At 48.5% G+C, this 20792-nt stretch overlaps 1 protein-coding gene across 2 annotated transcripts in view; it reads left to right on the top strand.

Moving 5' to 3' along the window:
- Nucleotides 1-4871: 4871 nt before the first annotated feature.
- Nucleotides 4872-20792, top strand: part of MTHFD1 (methylenetetrahydrofolate dehydrogenase, cyclohydrolase and formyltetrahydrofolate synthetase 1) — an 80034-nt gene continuing 64113 nt past the window's right edge. The window contains exon 1 of one of the 2 annotated variants that reach the window (XM_066629599.1): nt 4872-5035. Coding sequence is in view for 1 of the 2 variants with exons in the window: in XM_066629593.1 (XP_066485690.1) it covers nt 15119-15159 (41 nt within the window). In the remaining variant the exon portion in view is untranslated. Of the gene's footprint in view, nt 5036-15052; nt 15160-20792 lie in introns of those variants that run through there. The other variant, XM_066629593.1, reaches the window with a different exon arrangement.

The raw sequence follows: 20792 nt of genomic DNA, 5'->3' as shown, positions 1-20792 counted from the left end.
CTGTGGAACACCTTGCTGCAGAATGTGGTGATGGCGTTTGGCCTGGACGCCTTTAAAAGGGGATTGGACAAGTTTCTGGAGGAAAAATCCATTACGGGTTACAAGCCATGATGTGTATGTGCAACCTCCTGATTTTAGAAATGGGCTATGTCAGAATGCCAGATAAGAACATAAGAACATAAGAACAGCCCCACTGGATCAGGCCATAGGCCCATCTAGTCCAGCTTCCTGTATCTCACAGCGGCCCACCAAATGCCCCAGGGAGCACACCAGATAACAAGAGACCTCATCCTGGTGCTCTCCCCTACATCTGGCATTCTGACTTAACCCATTCCTAAAATCAGGAGGTTGCGCATACACATCATGGCTTGTACCCCATAATGGATTTTTCCTCCAGAAACTCGTCCAATCCCCTTTTAAAGGCATCTAGGCTAGACGCCAGCACCACATCCTGTGGCAAGGAGTTCCACAGACCGACCACGCGCTGAGTAAAGAAATATTTTCTTTTGTCTGTCCTAACCCGCCCAACACTCAATTTTAGTGGATGTCCCCTGGTTCTGATATTATGTGAGAGTGTAAAGAGCAAGTAAAGAGTGTAAAGAGAGTGTAAAGATGCAAGGGAGGGCACCAGGATGCAAGTCTCTTGTTATCTGGTGTGCTCCCTGGGGCATTTGGTGGGGCCGCTGTGAGATACAAGAAGCTGGACTAGATGGGCCTATGGCCTGATCCAGTGGGGCTGTTCTTATGTTCCCTTACCTTGGGCTGCCTCCCGTGGCACATCACAGCAGGAACAAAAGCATCTCCTCCCACAGGGATATGCCTGAAGTTTGAGGTCTTCATTAGAGCAGGACCTTCCCCCATCCCCCAGACTGTTGCCTCCCCACTCTTCTGTTCAAGTCCGCTGTGACTTTGCTGCTTGGACAGGAGCAATTCTCACAAGGAACATGCCGAGCTGGACGGTGCACAGAGTACTCAGTGATGAAGTTATCGCCAAACTTCAGAGTGCCTAGAGCAGTGACCTTCAACCCTTTTCATCTCATGGCACACTGACAAGGCCCTAAAATTGTCAGGGCACACCATCTTTTTTTGACAATTGACAAGGCACACTGTGCTGCCAGTGGGGGGCTCACATCCCCCAATGGCCCTACGAATAAATGACCCTCCCTCAAATTCCACAGCACACCTGTGGACCATTCTTGGCACACCAATGTGCCATGGCACATGGGTTAAAAATTGCTGACCTAGAGGGAAGCTGAATAAGGCTTGAATTCCAGTCACAACTTACAGGGAAGAGTATCAGGGTCCAATCCTATCCAGTTTTCCAGCACTGGTGCAGTCGTGCCAACAGGGCATGAGCTGCATGCTGCAGTAAGGGACAGTCATGGGGGCATCACCAAGGTAAGGGAATGATTGTTTCATTTCTTCAGGGCTGCATTGTGCTGCACTGGGCTGCACTGGCATTGGAAAGCTGAATAGGATTGGGCCCTCAGGTAGCTTACAACATTAACAATAATACGAGAATCTAGCTGATCTTGCATTTTAGCAGGTGATCTCAGGGCAAAACTCCAGTCCACCAATTTACTTTGTGCAATATCTGCACAAGTTAGACTAGTGTAGTGGAATAGCGGAAGATCTGGCGAGGAGGTAGAGTGTGGTGTCCACAGTGCCCCTTGCTCTAAGTAAATGCAGGGTTAAAGCCCAGGTGGTAGCTGGAGGTGTGCTGCGCAGCTGCAGCCACTGGAGGCTAAAGTGAACCTGGGAGCATATAAACAGCACCTGGAGGAACTAGTGGGTGTGGGTTTTGAAGGAGTGCAGGTTGGAGGTAGGAGAGGAGACTGACTGACTTGGCTTACTGAATTTGGAGTCTGACTGTGGATTGTGACCGGACTTTGGCTTTAGACTTTGACTTGGATACCCTGACGGATTTGACTGACCTACCTGGAACCTGACCTTGGACTCTGATTTGGCAACTCTGATTGATTGGACTGGTTTACTTGGCATCAGTGGACTGGGATTTGGCAGAACAACTAGATGCATCTTGAAAGTACGCAGAGGTAATGCCTCTGAACCTGCATAGAACGTAGAGGGCAGCCCCCCTATGTATTGGGGAGGATGCAGTGAGGTGGGCCATGGTTCCAAGTGGCAGCCATGGCCTATGTTCAAATGTACAAAGCACAAACCTTTGTGGAAAACTCTGCAGTATCTAGAGTTTCAGGTTGTGTCTTGGTATTCGTAGGGGTCCCATTCCCAGATTAAAATGAAATCAATTTTAAAAAACAAAGTCACCTTACTTAGCTGTTTAAAAATAGCCTTGCTTATCATTGTAATGCGTGGCAGCAGCAGCAAGCAGGCAATCAATCAACAGCTTAGTTCACTCTGAGGCAAGCCCCCTCCCTTCCCCCTGAAGCACACAAAAGAATGCAAAGAGAATGCATTGAGGTGATAATCATTTCTGCTTTGCATTCTTTTGTGCACGCTCTGGGGGGGCATGGGGGCGGATTGAACTTAAACTAAGTGGTTCTAAGCCCCTGGAAAGGGTTCGACTGATTGATTTCCTGCCTGCTGCAACTCTCCTGCATTACAAAGGTAAGTGAGACTGAGTAAAGGGACCTCTTTCCTTTAAAGGGTACTTTTTATCACGGTTGATATAAAACCGTGGGTGGAAAATCTGTGGATAGTTAGGTTATGTTAGGGCAGGGGTGCCCAGACCCCAGCCCTGGGGCCACTTGCAGCCCTTGAGGACTCCCAATCCAGCCCTCAGGGAGCCCCTACTCTCCAAGGAGCCTCTGGCCCTCCAGAGACTTGCTGGAGCCCAAGCTGGCCTGATGCAACTGCTCTCAGTGTGACGGCCAACTGTTCGACCTCTCACGTGAGCTGTGGGACGAGGACTCCCTCCACTGCTTGCTGTTTCACATCTGTGATGCAGCAGTGGCAGCAAAGGAAAGGCTGGCCTTGCTTTGTGCAAGATCTTTTATAGGCTTTGGCCAGTGGTTCTCACACTTTCAGCACCAAGACCCACTTTTGAGAATGAGAATCTGTCAGGACCCACCAGAAGGGATGTCATGACCAGAAGTGACATCATCAAATAGGGAAATTTTTAACAATCTTAAGCTGTAATCCTACCCAGGAATAAGTCCTATTGACTATTATTGTTAAAAGCCGTAACGTTTCCCCAAATGCAGTCACATACCATGGCAACATCAAGTCTAATACACTAAAAATAAAATATTGAAATGAATGGGAACCCACCTGAAATTGGCTCACAACCCACCTAGTGGGTCCCAACCCACAGTTTGAGAAACACTGCTGTAGGCTATTGCAAGACCTTCATTCATTTATATAAGTTCCATCTCTGATGTGTTCATGTATGGAAATTTATTCAAATTTGAAATGTAAATTAATTTTTCTTTTTCCCGGGCCCCCAACACTGCGTCAAAGAGATGATGTGGCCCTCCTGCCAAAAAGTTTGGACACCCCTATATTAGGAGTACCACAATCCAGCACAGGACTTCTGGCATCATTTATGGGGACAATGCATTCACACTGTCCCTATTAAAAAAAACCAAGTCTCACAGTTTCTGGGTTTCACAGCAGCATGGAAGGAGGGAAGGAGGGGAAATAGCTGCTTCTTGCTCGAGTGGGCAGGAAGCAGATAGTTGTAGCTTGCTTGCATTAGTTGCAAATTTGAGAGAGATGGAAACTTGGGGTGAAATGCACCCCGAATCAATTGTCCCATGGATCCCACACAATCTGCCGCTGATACAACCTAGATCAAATGGCTGCGCAGATGGGATGGCATCTGGATCCATGCCTGGCTTTTTTTGCCTGGTTTTCCAACAAAGGTGTATCTTTCAAACACAGGCCTTCTAGAAGTCCTTATATCTCCTTTATGAGACTGGGGTTCATGAGCGCTCTCTCTCTCTCTCCTTCCCCAAGCTCTTTCCTCCTCACTGACAATGAGGTAACTCAGAGTTTCATATTCAGCAAGACTAAGGGCACGATCCTAACCCGTCTACTCAGAAGTAATTCCTATCTTGTTCAGTGGGGCTTACTCTCAGGAAAGTGTGGTTAAGATTGCAGCCTTACTGTATTTCCTTTGGATATTTTTTTTTCAGACATTGCTGCCCCCTAGCGATTGAAGATTAGGGACACCATTGCCCAACTTGGTAGCAAAGGAAAGCAAAGCGAGATGTTTTCCCAAGATCATACAAGTGCCTAGCTGAGCCAAACCCTGAGCCTATTCCCTCTCAGTCAAACCAAGAATGCTACACATCCTTGTTTCTTTATCAAATTACACAGCAAGCTCAGTCATCATACGATTTTTAGTTGAATAATTAAAAGAGTTTGTGAATAAAAATCTTTGTTCTGACAGGGAGATAGCACTTTTTTTTTAGATTATGAGAACTCGTGTTGCAGCAGGCAGAGTCTCAAAAGAGGCATGCCCTTTGCAAGAGAATGGGGAATGCCTCTTCTATGACATTGCCTGCCTCCCATGGTTCGTATGTCCTTACACTAAAAATAATTTAATGCTTTAAAAAATTTGCTGCCCAATCATATCAGAGGCACCTTTCTACTTAGTCAAAAAGGTTTTTTAATCAATTAAAAATTAACCAATTCATAGACAAAATGCTGCCCTTAACCACAAAGCAAGAGGCAAAACATTAATCAGTGACCGGAGCAATACTTTAAAAGGCATTAAGCTCTGCCCCTCCCCCACAAACACACTGATGCCTGCCAAATTTCTGTTTTCCTTGGCTGTCCCTTATGGCTACTATCTTTTCAGGGGATGTGATGTCCAACGGGGTATGACGTTTGCATCTCCATGATAGGAGATTGCAGCAATCCCTACATGATGTTGGTTGTTGACTCAAAACTCTGCGTTGGTACAAAGCCCCTGCATGAAGATTTGAGAGCATTGCATAAGGACCCTGCCATATGACATCATGACATGACCTTGTTGTAGCACCCGTGGTGGACTGTGGACCGACCTCCTCTTGCAACTCAGAACAAAAAGCCTGTAATGGGGGCTTTTAAGGTAAGGGGATGCACTGCAGTTATTAGCACTCTCCATTCAAGTCAGTAGGTCTTCCATAGCTATTTGTGGTGAAATGTACTTCTTTCTCTGTCACTATCGCACCTCACATCCAGCAGAGCTTTCCTGCAATGTGAATGGCTTACTTGGTTCTGAGCTTCCTTCTATAACAGTGGTTCTCAAACCTTTTAGCACTGGGACCTGCTTTTCAGAATGACAATCTGTCGGGACCCACCAGAAGTAATGTCATCAACCTGAAATTGGTACCATGGCCAGAAGTGACCAGGAAATTTCTTTTAACTTTCCCATACAATCAAATCAATTAAGTAAATTAAAGGTTTACAATAAGACCATCTATCTGGCCTGGCCTTTGGGGAAGGGGGCACCCCTTAGGGACCCTTTGTACACTTTTATGCTGCTTATGTTTTAATTAGATCTTTTATTGGTTCAAAGGTTGGCAACCTTCAGTCTCGAAAGACTGTGGTATCGTGCTCTGAAAGATGGTTCTGGAACAGCATCTAGTGTGGCTGAAAAGGCCAATTCAGGAGTGACAATCCCTTCCACACCGGGAGCAAGTGCAGTCTGTCCCTGGTCTGTCTCCCTGGCTATGGGCCTTCCTTCTTTGCCTCTTTGCCTCAGTCTGTTGGCCAAGTGTCTCTTCAAACTGGGAAAGGCCATGCTGCACAGCCTGCCTCCAAGCAGGCCGCTCAGAGGCCAGGGTTTCCCACCTGTTGAGGTCCACTCCTAAGGCCTTCAGATCCCTCTTGCAGATGTCCTTGTATCTCAGCTGTGGTCTACCTGTAGGGCGCTTTCCTTGCACGGAGTTCTCCATAGAGGAGATCCTTTGGGATCCGGCCATCATCCATTCTCACGACATGACCAAGCCAACGCAGGCGTCTCTGTTTCAGCAGTGCATACATGCTAGGGATTCCAGCACATTCCAGGACTGTGTTGTTTGGAACTTTGTCCTGCCAGGTGATGCCAAGAATGTGTCGGAGGCAGCGCATGTGGAAAGCATTCAGTTTCCTCTCCTGTTGTGAGCAAAGAGTCCATGACTCGCTGCAGTACAGAAGTGTACTCAGGACGCAAGCTCTGTAGACCTGGATCTTTAAATTTTTAGTGGTTTTATTTCAACAATTGATTTCAATGTCTTATCTCTATGTGTTTTGTCTGTTGTACACTGCTTTGGGTTTTTAGAAAAGCGGTGTATGAATCTAATAAGTAAATCAAATAAATTCCCCAAACATCCCAAAGGCTGCAATCCTATCCACACTTCCTTGGGAGTAAGCCCCATTGACTATCATTGTTAAAGGTACATACATAGTAGCCTGTTAAAAGTACAGGTCTGGTCTGTAACATTTCCCCAAATGCAGTCACATACCATGGCAGCATCAAGTCTAATATATTAAAAACAAAATACACAATGAAATGAATGGGGACCCACCTGAAATTGGCTCACAACCCACCTAGTGAGTCCCGACCCACAGCTTGAGAAGCACTGTTCTAGAAGGTGCTCTGCAACCTGCTGGACAATGTTTGCCAAGCACTTTCCCAATGAAATCTTACAGATCATTGACCTTGATCAATGATCAAGTGGATCAACTTCCACTTAAGTGACAACTTTCCTATCAGGGGTGTCCAGGCTCTATCACCATTGCCTGGATGAGTTTCAATAGTTGAAGCCCGTGGATGTGGATAGGATTCTTGGAACTGTTCAGCCAAATACCTATGCTTGGATTCTTGTCCTGTGCCACTTGTTCAAGATTGTTCAGGCTTGCCATGAGTTTGGGTTTAGGGCCGAGCCAAACCATTCCCCCCTCATTTTGCCACACCATTTGCAGGTGCAAAAGTTTCAGTGGTGGAGGGCATTAACTTCATTAACAGTATTAAACTTACTACAAAAATTCCAAAGTCATCGTCAGAGACGTGGTGGCTCACTATGCTTTTTAACATCTTCTTAATGTTGCTTAAGAGGGACCTGGGACACAATGTCACCCATATGACAATGACTCTCAGTTGTACCCTTCCTTTCACTCAAATTTCAGTGAGGCTACTTCAGAGTTCATGACCAGATGCCTGAAATCGGTAATGCACTGGATGAGGACCAGTGAGCTGAATGGAGCAGGAGAATGGCCATATGACTTTGGATCAGTGTTATGGTAAAGCATGGTATAGTATAGTGGTTAGAGCAGGGGTGAAAAACTTGTTTCATACAGAGGGCCAAAGTTAGCATTCATGGTGCCAGCTGAGGGCCGAAAGTGACATCACTAAGCAGAAAGTGACATCATTAATCAGATGATGGCCAGAAATAAGCACTTTGTTCTCGCACAGAAACTCATTAGCTGCAAATGACAGAAGAGAAAATGTGCAAATCTGGTTCATGTTTTCAAGATATGAGAGAGCCCAAGTATCAAGCTGGGAGAACCCAATTATAACAAGGGTTGGATAAATCGCTTCCGGGGGCCGCATTCGGCCCAAGGGCCTTATGTTTGACGCCCTGGGTTATAGTGTGGAACTAGGCTTAGGAAGAGCCAGGTTCAAAGCCTTGCTCACCAACAAGGCTGAATGAGTGACCTTGGGCCTCTGTGTGTGTGTGTGTGTGTGTGTGTCACATTTCATGATGGTAAAAAAGGGGGAGGGGAACAGTGCATTTGCCTGAGCTTCTCAGAGGAAAGTTATGATATACATGCAATCAAATAAGCTCCTCCCATGCTGACCTCAGGAGCAAATAATTGTTCTATCCTAGTGAATGTGGACAATTCTCAGACCTTTAAGCAGGTCCTTCTCACTGCTCTTTGTCTCATATCCTGCAAGCTACCCCAAACTGTTCAATTGCAGTAACATAAAAATGAAAAGAGAGCTTTCCCCAAAACTCTACTTCTTTTTCCCACTGTCATCAATGCTTGAAGAGGGCCGTTTCCCGCTGAAACAGAAAAGACCACACAAAAAATGCGGTCTAGTCCCCACAAAGGTTTGCCAAACTGTAGTCCAGAAACTACTTTTGGGCCTTTCAATTCATCCCTGCTTCATACTGTGAAATGCTTAATTAAAAGGCAAGGTATAAATCAATCAAATAAGTATTAAAAAACACATTTTGCTTGTGTTCTGTGATCTCAGCTGTGAGGCTTTGTATACAGCCTGCATTTTCTGATTTTAGAAAGTGCCCTTGTCTTGTGACTTCATGTAATTAGAGATACTAAACTGAGGAAAGAACAATAGCAGTGTGGCCTTTCCCAAAGAAAAGTTTCAGGTTCTATTTGTACCGAGGAAAACACTTACCAGTAAGTTGTATGTTACTGAGGGCCCAATCCTAACCTCTTATGTCAGTGCTTTCGAGCACTGACATAAAAGCAATGCAGCTCTGAGGTAAGGGAACAAACATTCCCTTACTTTGAGGAGGCCTCTGTGAGTGCCACCCAACTGCAGGATGCAGCACATGCCCCATTGGCACCGCTATGCCAGTGCTGGAAAGCACTGACATAAGGAGTTAGGATTGTGCCCTGAGGGCCCAATCCTATCCAACCTTTCCAGTGCTGATGCAGCTGTAATGCAGCCCTGTGGTATGGGAACAAATGTTCCCTTATCCTGAGAAAGCCTCTGTGACTGATTCCCCCCCCCCCCAAACAGAATTCAGTGTACACCCAATTGGCATAGCTGTACCCGTGCTGTAAAGTTGGATAGGATTGGGCCCAGAGGCTGCAATCCTATACACACTTTCCTGGGAGTGAGCCTCATTGAACACAGTGGGTCTTACTTCTTGCTAAACATGCATAGCATTGAACTGTAAGACTGAATCCTTAAACTAGAATGTTAAACTAGAGGTGTAACACACAAAGAGGACCACATATTACAAAAGGTAAATACTGTACTTTTCTCCCCCACCCCACTTTCTAGTAAACACTCATAATAATATTTTATTTACAAGATGTCACATCTCAACAAAACTGTACATATTTTTCCTAGACAGGTGTGTTTCGTAGGTCATCTTCCGGGGGCAGCCTGGTCTTTACCAATTAAGGCTGCAAACCTTTATCCGTCTTGTCACTCCATCTTCATACTAGCAAAACCTTCCCCTATTAAGAGTCCATAGAAGAGGTGTCTATCCTGCCTTTTTCAAGATGCCTTAGGGATACAATTGAATCAACTTGTTCACAGTCTCAGTGTTGTGCAGGCACATCACTCTTATCCACCCTTGGAGCACAGGAACAAATTCTGTGACCCCACTGGATGTTCATCTGGATGCTGGCTGAAACAAACAGCAGGCTTTCCTCAGAAGCACCTGTCCCTTCCAGGAGCAGAGCGGATAATAATGCTCAGAGACCAGGAGGTCAGGGCTGTTCCTACCCCATGTTTTTTCCAATATACAGGCCCTCCTCACCCCAGCAGTACCTTTCCCAGTGGCTGTTTGCTGGTATTCTTTTGCATCTTTTTAGACTGTGAAACCTTTTGGGACAGGGAGCCGTTAGTTATTTGATTTTTCTCTGTAAACCACTTTGTGAACTTTTAGCTGAAAAGCGCTATATAAATATAGTTAATATAGTCTGGCTTGCACACTTGTGATGCACAAATTGACGCACAATTCAGCTCTTAACAAGTTGTCATGCAGGCTGAGGCAAATTGTCCTATGACAAGTGGCTGTCTGTAGTCATCCAAAGACAGGAAAGTTCAGGGAAAACTCCCCCTCCTGGTTTTTTTCCCCCACCCCCATTCCTCCTCCCCTCCATTCTCTTTACCTGCCCTTTTGGAACCCTAATTTTCCAGTTTGCAGCAGAATTGCCCTTTACCTGCTTTTAAGCCTTACTGTTTCATTGTTACCTCACCTTCTACTCAAGCCTCCTCTTTATCTGAAAACTTCTGATTACTCAAATATTGTGAATGCCCTTCAATCACTCCCACAAATGAGGCTGGCCCACGTGCCTGGCCCACCTGATCCAGGTTAATGAGATTGCAACTGCTGTGGACAAAGCCCACCAGTTCCACAAGTACACTAGAAATTGTTATTGCTTTGTGAGAAATGTCAATTTGTAAACTCTTTGCTCTTTCTGAATCATTTCTTGCCCTTAAAGAGTCAAGATAACCTCTAACAAAGTGTCTATTGAGGGTGGCTCTGGGACTCTTCCAAATCTTAAAGTACGTGAAGATGGATATTAATAGATCTCTTTATTCTCTTGCGTTCAGCTTCTCATCAGTAACATAATTATATCTGACTGCCCCACACGGCTGTTGTAAAGATAATTTGAGGCTAGGGGTGCAGGTAGGCAGAAGACAGCCACAGAATTTGGAGAAAAACATTTCATCTCGATTAATCATTAACAACTCCGCTAAGTATTTTAAAAGAATTTTCCCTAAGCACTCAAACACTTCAATATGTTAGAAATCCTTGCAGAGTCCTGGTCAAGCAGGCCAGCTTTTATTTACGATATATTTTATGCCCCACATTTACACCTTGAAATGGAGGTGCTCAAGGTGGCTAATGCATGAAAAGAGCTATAAGACAATGATGGTCCTTAAAACAGCAATAAGAACCTTCGCAGATAGAATGAGCCACCAGTCAAAAGCACATGTACAACAGTCTTATGCGGCAGACAAATTCAGCACTTCCTGGAATAAGAGTCTCCAAGCAGTAGCAGAATAACATTTGGGAGATAAGCAAACTTCCTAGGCAGGAAGTTCCATGAGTGCCACAACCGAAGAGCCCCCTCCCTTGTCACCACCAACTTTAGGCTCAGAAGGCAAATGATGTGCAGGAGGGATTAAGATGACAGCCTCAGAGAATGGGAAATTTTTTAAGGAAGACAGTGGCCCCTTGAGGCTCTTACAGGAGCTTATATATGACCCTTATATGACAGAGATGGCTGAGAGAGAAGCGCTCAAGTGGGTGGAACAATTCAATGAGGAGGCAGCAAAGCTGTGCAAGATAGCCACGCCCCAAACCAACTAGCCACACGCTTTGGGCATCTCTGCCTTCAAAGGTGAACACGAAAATACAGAGATGCCCAGGGTCCTGGTTGGCAGTACGTTGGCATAGGGCAGGGCCGCCCTGCCCATGAGGCCAACCAAAGCCGTCACCTCAGGCAGCTGGCCGGTGGGGAGCACCCATCTCAGGAAGTGGGGGACAGCGTGGAAGAGGAAATGTGGCAGGGAGGAGTGTGCTGAGCTAAAATGTTGGCAAGTCGGAGGAGGAGTGGCTGGCATATCCTTGGGTAAGACAGGTAACATCTGGCATGCTGGCTTGGGCGTCATGAGGTCTTGGGCCAGTCCTGGCATAGTGAGCAGGCATAGCTAAGTCCTTCACTCCTACTCCACATGCTGGCTCATGGAGGCTACAGTTCCTTTCTTAAGGCCTTCTGTTCAGAGATGTTAATGTGTTAATAGCACAACAACAGGAGCGGAGGAGGCTGTGTTTAGTTCCCTCCCCCATATGTATCAGGTTTCTTGAGGAGTCAGACATTCTAGCATAACCTTTCCTGGGTCAATTTCCTTGTGAGAACAGAGAGCTGGAAACATACAGTGCCTTATGCAATTCATTGGTTGTATAGAAATACAAACTGAGCAGATGGAAAGACACGAATCCCAAAGCAATAGCAGTCCACCATCCACTGGTGTTCCTGGAGCAAAATGCTAAGTGTTGCAGGCAGGCGAACTCTGGCATAAAGCAGCCCCTCCCCCTTACCTGCAGAGCCAGTTATAGTTGCGAAAGCTTTGCACGCTTGCAACACTTAGCATTTTGCCCTCCCTCCAGGAATGCCAGTGCCACTATCCCCCAATATCCTAAAATCTGCTTTGTCTACAAGCCCAAGACCTCATGACACCTGAGATGACATACCAAATCCCCCCTTACCCAATGATGTGCCAGCCCCAACTCCTCCCACTCTCCAGTATTCTAGCACAGCATTCTCCTCCCCACATTTCCTCTTCCTCTTTGCCCCCTCCCGAATCGGCCTTTTCAGCCACACTAGAGGCTGTTCCAGAACCACCATTCAGAGCGCGATACCAGAGTCTTTCAGAGACTGAAGGTTGCCAACTACTAACTACTTGCCCCCTCCTCTTTTTCAATTCAAGTACTGTAGTAGAAGATGCTGTGAAAGGCCACACCTGTGGAGCTTCTGCCAGTCATGCTACTGTTAAAAGGCACTAACATATGAACCTTGCCTACACTGTGCAAAGCAAGCCTCAGTTAGATTCTCCAAATGCAGTTCACTCAACCTAACGGTTCCCCAGAAAAACAGCAAAATACTCAGCATGCACAGCCCTGACTTTTGACATGTTGCATAAAAGGGGTTGATGTAATAGCAATGGCTCAAATCCAAGGAGCTGCCAAGTTAAATTTGTGCTGACTGAGGTTGGGACAGCACCAGAAAAAAAAAGAGAATTTTAAATTCTTAGTGCAGCGTTTCTCAAGCTGTGGGTCGGGACCCACTAAGGTGGGTCAGGAGACAATTTCAGGTGGGTTGTGTAGCACTTAGCTCAGCCACCATTTAAAACACAGAGCTGAAAATATAGGGTATGAAACTGCTGGGCAGGGCAGGCCCTCAGTGGGCGAGGGTGCTCGGTCCTGAAAAGGTGGATAGATGGGATGCTGAGAAGGAGAGAGGAATGCTTGTTCCCTTACCTCGGAGCATGTTGTGTAATGGGAACTTTGGCTGACTGCGGCTTAGGTCTGAAGCCTAAATTGATGGTGTCTCTTCTGGTCATGACATCACTTCCAGGTTAATGACATCACTTCTGGTGGGTACCAACTGATAGTCATTCTAAAAAGTGGGTCCCGGTACTAAGAAGTTTGAGAACCACTGATGTAGTGAGGAAGCCTTTGAGAAGAGGAAACTAGTGAGGAATCCTCAGTTCTCGACTGCACAGCCTGGCCTGATCCTATGCATGTTTACTCAAAAGCAAGGCTGACTAAGTGCAGTGCAGTGGTGCAAACAGAGGAAAAACATCTGAAGGGTGGGAGGAGATGGCAACCCTTGCCAAAGGAAGTGGCTTTCCAGTGTGTGACTCCCATCACCCTCTCACGACAAGGCTGCAGTTCTACACACACTGGCCTGAGAGTCAGTTGGTAGTTCTCAGCTGTAGGGCTGGATCTCTGGGGTGTGTGCAGTCAAACACCTGATGTGGAGTGCCAAAAATGAACTGAGGAAGGGAACCAAAGTGAGCTGCCAAAGCAATGACTGTCCGCCCTTTGCTCTCCATAGAGCAGTTTCGAAGCAGAGAGAGGTCCAGGGCCTGTGTTTGGAGTATTGTGTACAGTTCTGGTCTCCACATCTCAAAAGGATATAGTGGAGATGGAAAAGGTGCAGAAGAGAACCACCAAAATGCTTACTGGGCTGGGGCACCTTCCCTATGAGGAAAGGCTACAGCGTTTGGGCTTCGTCAGCCTAGAAGAGGCACCTGATGGGGGACACAACTGAGACATAAAAAATTATGCAGGGGATAAATAGAGTTGATGGAGCAATGCTCTTATCCCTCTCACACAACACCAGAACCAGGGATCCATTAAAATCAAGCGTTGGGAGAGTTAGGACAGACAAAAGAAAATATTTCTTTACCCTGTGTGTAATTAGTGTGTGGAACTCCTTGCCACAGGATGTGGTGATAGCATCTGGCCTGGATGCCTTTCAAAGAGCATTGGACAAATTTCTGGAGGAGAAGTCTATCACAGCTTACAAGCTGTCATTTGTATGTGCAGTCTCCTGATTTTAGAAGTAGGCTACTTTAGAATGCCAGGTGCAAAGGAGGCCATTAGGATGTAGGTCTTTTGTGGTCTTGTGTGCTCCCTGAGGCAGCTGGGGGGTAGGCCACTGTGAGATACAAGAAGCTGGACTAGATGGGCCTTTGGCCTGATCCAATGGGGCTCTTCTGATGTTCTTATGTTCAGCTAACAAGGGAGGGCACCAGGATGTAGGTCTCTTGTGTGCTCCCTGAAGCATCTGTCGGGTGGGCCACTGTGAGATACAGGAAGCTGGACTAGATGGGCCTTTGGCCTGATCCAATGAGGCTCTTCTGATGTTCTTATGTTCAGATAACAAGGGAGGGCACCAGGATGTAGGTCTCTTGTGTGCTCCCTGAAGCATCTGGCGGGTGGGCCACTGTGAGATACAGGAAGCTGGACTAGATGGGCCTTTGGCCTGATCCAATGGGGCTCTTCTTACATTCTTATGTTCTGCTCACTGGTGTAGCCTGAGGGGGTGTCAAGCACTAAGTTTTGCAGGTCCCTGAGTGCTCTGTGCCAGCGCCCCCCCCTTTGGAGCCATTCCGGGGTTGCCCGGAATGGCTCTGAGGGGGGGGGCTGCTGGCACGGAGCACTCAGGCGCCTGTAAAACTTAGTGCTTGGCACACCGTCCGGCTACGCCACAGGTCTGGCTCACAGGATGCCTTCCCACACAGCAGGCAGCAGAACCAGAGCTCAGCAGAGCGGGCTGACACTGCAGGCCCCCCAACTTGGGGCCACACAACCCATGACCACCTGAGAGACCACGTGAGGGCCAAGAGCTGCTCCCTCACCTAGTGCGCTGAGGGGAGAGCAAGAGGCGCGCGCGCCCCAGGGCTGGCTGTGCGCCCTGACGCGCAGGGCTCTGAGGAGACGAGGGGCGCAGGGCTTCGTCGGGGGCACCCCGGGCGAGGGTCGGCCCAGAAGGGGCCACAGGGGCTGCGAACCTGTGGGGGAAGCCCTCCTGCGGCTGCCAGCCGGGCACAGGGAGGGGGCGCGCGGCAGAGCGCATGGCACAGTCCCCACACCGGGGCTTCCCAGCTGTGCTCGGCTCGGCTCGGCTCAGCTCCTGGGGGAGGAGACGGAGGCGGCCCGCCCGGAGGAGGAGGACTCTTCCCGGCCGAGGCACCCGGGGGCGGGCCGGGGCCCTCTCGGGGCGGGCGCCGGGGAAGGCACCACCCGCTGCCGCCTCCACGCAGCTCTCCTCCCCTGGCGACGCGCGCTGGGCTGGCCGGCTGCCCGGCGGAGCTTTTGGGCGCGGGGAGTGGCGGAGCAGCGGGGCAGCCACGTGGGGGGGAGGGGCGGTGGGGCTTTTGACCCCCGCGGGCAGCATCGGGGCCGCACTGGGTTCGGGCAGCGCCGTCGCCAGAGGACTCGCCATGGCTCCCGCCGAGGTCATCAGCGGCAAGACCGTCTCCGCGTAAGTCGCTGGGTGGGGAGGCGATCCAGGAAGGGGCTGTGCAGGGAGGGGGGGTCTCCTCGGGGCCGCTGGGGTGGAGATAGGGGCCGATCTGCACCCAGCCTCTGAAAGAAGAGCCTGAAGGCGGTGGCGTAGCTAGAGGGGATGCCAAGCACTACGTTTTGCTGGGAGCCTCACCGTAGCATGCAAGGATCCCCTCCCCAGAGTTGGTGCAAAGCACTAAGTTTTGTGGGGAGCCTCACCGCAGCGTGCAAGGGGCTCCTCCCTGGAAGGCGTGCACAGTAGTAAGTCTTGCAGGGAGCCTCACCGTGGCATGCCAGGATCCCCTCCCCAGAGGGAGTGCAAAGCACTAAGTTTTGCAGGCAGCCTCACTGCAGCGTGCAAGGGGCCCCTTCCCAGAGTTGGTGCAAAGCACTAAGTTTTGTGGGGAGCCTCAGGGAGTTTTGCAGTAATGCCTCCGTTTTTGCTTCCCACCCCTCCTGGAATGGTTCCGAAGGGGAGACACCCCTAGAACACCACGGTGAGCCTCCCTGAAAAACTTACTGCTTTGCTCCCCTTCTACCTACGCCACTACCTTCAGGTAACCTTCAGATGAGGCGGTTTCGCAAGCCTCTGCACGTTTCCTCGGAAGCAAGCCTTTCAAGTTCAATAGGGCTGACTTTCAAGTTGTAAAGTTACGAGTGTTAGGAGGAGTTGGAGGAGTGGATTGCACCCGCTGTTATTGGCACCAAGGTTGCAGCGAGCCCCAGACCAAACTCTTGGTCTGATCCCCCAGGTACCCATGCCCACCTCCTGCTGATGCATTGGGTGCTCTGTTGCTGGTTTCAAGGATTGGCCTGGCTGGGTGGGCAGGGATATTGAGCGAGTGTTCAGCCAGCCACCCTCTCTGTGCTCATCTGCCTGGGAAAATGAACTCCACCACACCCCACCACCTACAGTTTCATCAGTCACATAAGAACATAAGAAGAGCCCCACTGGATCAGGCCAAAGGCCCATCTAGTTCAGCTTCCTGTAGCTCACAGTGGTCCACCAAATGCTTCAGGGAACACACAAGACAACAGACACAACCTGCATCTGGCAATCAGAGGCAGCCTGCCTCTAAAACCAAGAGCTTGCACTTACCCACTATGACCTGTAACCCATAATGAACTTTTCCTTCAGAAATTTGTCCAATGCCCTCTTAAAGGCATCTAGGCAAGATACCATCACTACTTCCTGTGGCAAAGAGTTCCACAGACTAATTACACGCTGGGTAAAGAAGTATTTTCTTCTGTCTGAACTCACCCAATGCTCAACTTTAGTGGATGTCCCCTGGTTCTGGTGTTATGTGAGAGGGAAAAGAGCGTCTCTCTATCCACTCTGTCCATCCCCTGCCTATCTAACCAACCTCCTGTATCTCACAGTGGCCCACCAAATGTCTCAGGGAGCATTCAAGGCAACAAGGGACCTGTGTCCTGGTGCCCTCCCTTCAACCTGGCAATTTTCTTGATCACTTTACAGTGTTCTGCTGTAATCTTGTCACTTCCAGGCTGCAGTCTTATTTTATTTCTGAATTACAGTTTCTGATCTAAAGGTACTTTGGACGTTGCTCCTGTGCCATTTACCCAAGACTAAGCTCTCCTGAACACAGTGGAACTTGGAAGGAAACAGTGGCTAGGACTAGATTGCTCATCCCTGTCTGTTTTGAAGAACCAGCTACAGCTGGATTGGAACTCCAGCCTTGCTCCCATCCAAGGCCAGCAACCTATCCAGTGAAAATTAATCAGGTTCTCATTCCCAGAACAGAGTGTGTTGGCCACATCCCATAGGTGTGGGGGCTGCCTCCTGGGCAGCCCAATTGTAACCAGTGGCGACGCCGTGGGACCACACGGTCCACACTGTATCCAGCTCTGGTTAGGAGCAGGTTGGAGGTCTACTCAGGGTAAGGGGACATTTGTTGTATGAAGCCCCAACCTGCTTAGTGGGGGATCTGCGCTGGCTAAATCGCCGACGCAAGTCCAAGAAGCCCTTGTTGGGGGAGAAGGCTCAGCAAAGGGGCATAGGGTATGGCATAAGCCTGTTTCACTGGTTCCAACCTCCTCCAGGGCCTGAGTTGCCCCTCATTTTGCCTTACCCTGCCCAGAAGCACGCCCTCCTCACCCCTGTTCTTTTCTCCCCCACCCTTCCACCACAGGGAGCAGCTTTTACCTGCTCCAGCAGCCACAGCTTCAGAATCAACGCTTTAGGTGCAGGCCTTTCCTCTGTCACTGCTTGCTCATGAGTTGTTGCAAACGTGCTTTATGGCATGTTTGCGGCACTCTAGTTTGGTGCAGTGGCTGCTGCACTAGCGTAAGGTTAGAATTGCACAGTCATGTAGGGTAGTGGTTTTCAAACTCTCTGGGAGTTTGAAAACCACTGCAAGTCCTTGTGGGGGCGGGGGGAAGGCAGCGGCACGATCCCCAGGATCACGCCACTCAGGGGGCTGCAGGGGCTTGGCTGGACTTACCAGAGCCTCCTGCAGCCTCCCAGGGGTGCGGAGAGCCCTGCACAACCGTCTGCAGGGCTCCCTGACACTTTAGAAGTGAAAGTGCAGCGATCGCACTCCACATCTGCTAAACCGGAAGTGAAGCACGATCACTCCACTTTCACTTTTGCAGCTTTGGGGAGCCCTACAGACAGTCGCGCAGGGCTCCCCGCACCCCTGGGAGGCTGCAGGAGGCTCTGGTAAGTCCAGCCAAGTCCCTGCAGCCCCCTGAGTGGCGCAGTCCTGGGGATCATGCTGCTGCCTCCTCCCTGTCTCCTGGCTGCCCCCACCCTTTAAGGAGGTAGAGGCCAGGGCCCACAGGCTGGGGTGTCGCAATGCCCCAGTTTGAAAAGCCCTGGTGTAGGGAATATGCTATCCATGAAGTGGCTTTATGTTGTGGGAAGGGTGTTGCAGCTCATAAGCAAAGCACCTTGTTTGTGTGCAGAAAGGGCTTGGGAAAACCCTTGCCTGAAACAAGAGCTGCTGCCAGTTGGTGTAGGTCAGGTGTGTCAAACATAAAACCCACGGGCCGAATGCAGCCCTCGGAAGCAATTTCTCCGCCCCTTCATCATAATTGGGCTCTCCCAGTGTAATAGTTGGGCCCATGGGCCCTGAAAATATGAACCAGATTTGCACATTTTCTCTTCTGTCATTTGTAGCTAATGAGTTTCTTTGTGAGAACCAAGTATTTGTTTCTGGCCTTCATCTGCTTATGTCACTTCCTGCTTAATGATGTCACTTATATAAGGCCCTCAGCAGGCAACATGTAGCAGGCAACAGGCAAGCAGCTAACTTTGGCCCGCCATATGAAACTAGTTTGACGCCACTGGTGTAGACGGTACTAACTAGATGGGCCAGTGGTCTGACTGGCTATAATTCAGTTTTGTTTGTCCAGCCTAGTGGCCCACTTAGTCCTACATTGTCCTCTTCAACTGGCAGCCGCCCCCGCAGAGCCTCGAGTGGAAAGAGTCCTTTCCCGTCCCTTTCTTTGCCAGGGATTGAAGCTAGAGCCTTCTATCTGCATTGCATGTGCTCTCCTTCCAAATTATAGGCTTACAGAGACCCCTTGCACAAGAGGCACCCCTTTCTTTGTTGCTTTATTCAGGCCAGCCTTTGTGAGTGTGCAAATACTGTCTAAGTTTTGTGACTGACCAAGATAAAATATTCATGTATCATATCTATATTCTGCCTTCTTGATGACTGCATAATCCCTAGTAGAGTTTCTCGGCCTGTCTCCTTAGTCCAGATGACAGTTTAGAAGGTGAAATGCTTCTTTCCAAGTTTTCCCACTTTGGGATCCTTAGGCATTTTGAATCGGGTGGTGAAAAGCTTCATTAAGTGTGTTATAGCAAAAATTGACCCCAGCTGCAGCCTGTGGGGGTGTTTCTCTGCTATGGTCTTGTGGGGTACCTGCCTTGCAGCAGCAACCTTCTAATGGAGGTTAGCAGAATTGTGAACAGAATGGGAGAAAAAATAAGGAAATATAATTCTCTTTCTCACTAAAAACTCCCAAGATGAGGTTGCCAAGTAAAACCGCAAAGCGTTTCATTTAAGGCGTAAGGAAATACTGTACAACTTCACATGGAATTAATGGAACTTCTTTATGGAACTTCTAATGGAACTTCTTCTTTAATGGAGGCAGGCTGTGCAGCATGGCCTTTCCCAGTTTGAAGAGACCAACAGGCCAACAGTCTGAGGCTAAGAGGCAAAGAAGGAAGGCTCATCGCCAGGGAGACAGACCAGGGACAGACTGCACTTGCTCCCAGTGTGGAAGGGATTGTCACTCCCGAATCGGCCTTTTCAGCCGCACTAGACGCTGTTCCAGAACCACCTTTCAGAGCGCGATACCATAGTCTTTCAAGACTGAAGGATGCCAACAACAGAATGGAACTTCTTGCTGTAGGAAGTTAACTGCTAACTGAAATGGCCTTCAAAAGAGGACTCTAAATACATGGCCAGCAAGTCCACAAATAGTTAATAACCTGGATCTCAATCTCCCACATTTGCAGTCAGTAACACCTCTGGCTGTTTCATGCTGGAGCTTTAACAGGGACAGGTCATTGTCACTGTAGACTACTAGGGGGTCTCTCTGCCAAGTTAAAAGTAGCATTTATCTGACTTGGCCCTGAAGTGGGGAGAAAAGAAAGTTCTTGTGTGCAAACTTGGAGATTCTTCTGCCTGTCAGTTTAAAGAGCACAGAGGCAGAGAGAGATACGGCAACTTTGTACCCTGTCTGATGCTCCAAAGGTCCCTTGGCCCATCCTTTCCTTCCTCCTGCTGGTAGCAGACAGGCATACTTGCAGCCAGTGCAGTCTTCATACTGGGAACAGCTACCAATGTTATATTGTTCTGTGGGCCCATTCAGACATAATACCAAACTGTGGTTTGCTGTTACTTGAATGAGCCCTGAGGAGCCGTGAGGTCACTTACTCTCTCCCATGCACATGGCAGTTCCCGCTGTCTGATCCTGGTTTGCTGCTGTTTTGTCCGAACAGGCAATTGCAAACTACAGTGTCCCTTTAATAATAATAATAATAATAATAATAATACAGGTATTTCTATACCGCCTTTCTTGGTCTTCAGATTTCTCCTCGGACTTTATTCAAGGCGGTTTACATAGGCAGGCTAATTAAATCACCGTAGGGATTTTTACAATTTGAAAGAAGGTTCTATCTTTCAAGAAACCACAACATTCAGATGTTTCTTTCTGATCTGGTCACAACATTCTGGCCTCCATCCTCCCACGCTCAGAGCAGATGGAATAACTCAGCTCAGCTTGTCAGCTGCTTCACGGTCGCACGGTGCCAGTGGCCTCGAACACCTTTATGCACAAATTGGTAAATTATGGTTTGCTGCAAACAAGCATTGAAAGTAGGGCGCTATTATCCATGAACCTGAGGCTTCTTTGGCTAGCCACTGTTACTGATATATCTGAATGGGCCCCCATCTTGCATTTGTTTAAAGCTTGGAGGAGAAGATGGGCTGTCAGTTAAATAATTCTTAGCCAATTAATCACAGAAGCTTTAATCCATAAATGTGCAATTCTATGCACTTACCTGGGAATAAGCCCCATTGACTAGAAAGGGACATACATTTGAATAAACATGTGTAGGATTGGACTGTAAATCTG

Source organism: Tiliqua scincoides, chromosome 1, assembly GCF_035046505.1.
Source record: "Tiliqua scincoides isolate rTilSci1 chromosome 1, rTilSci1.hap2, whole genome shotgun sequence".
In the NCBI taxonomy this organism is placed as follows: domain Eukaryota; kingdom Metazoa; phylum Chordata; class Lepidosauria; order Squamata; family Scincidae; genus Tiliqua; species Tiliqua scincoides.
This window is presented reverse-complemented; position numbering and strand designations above follow the sequence as displayed.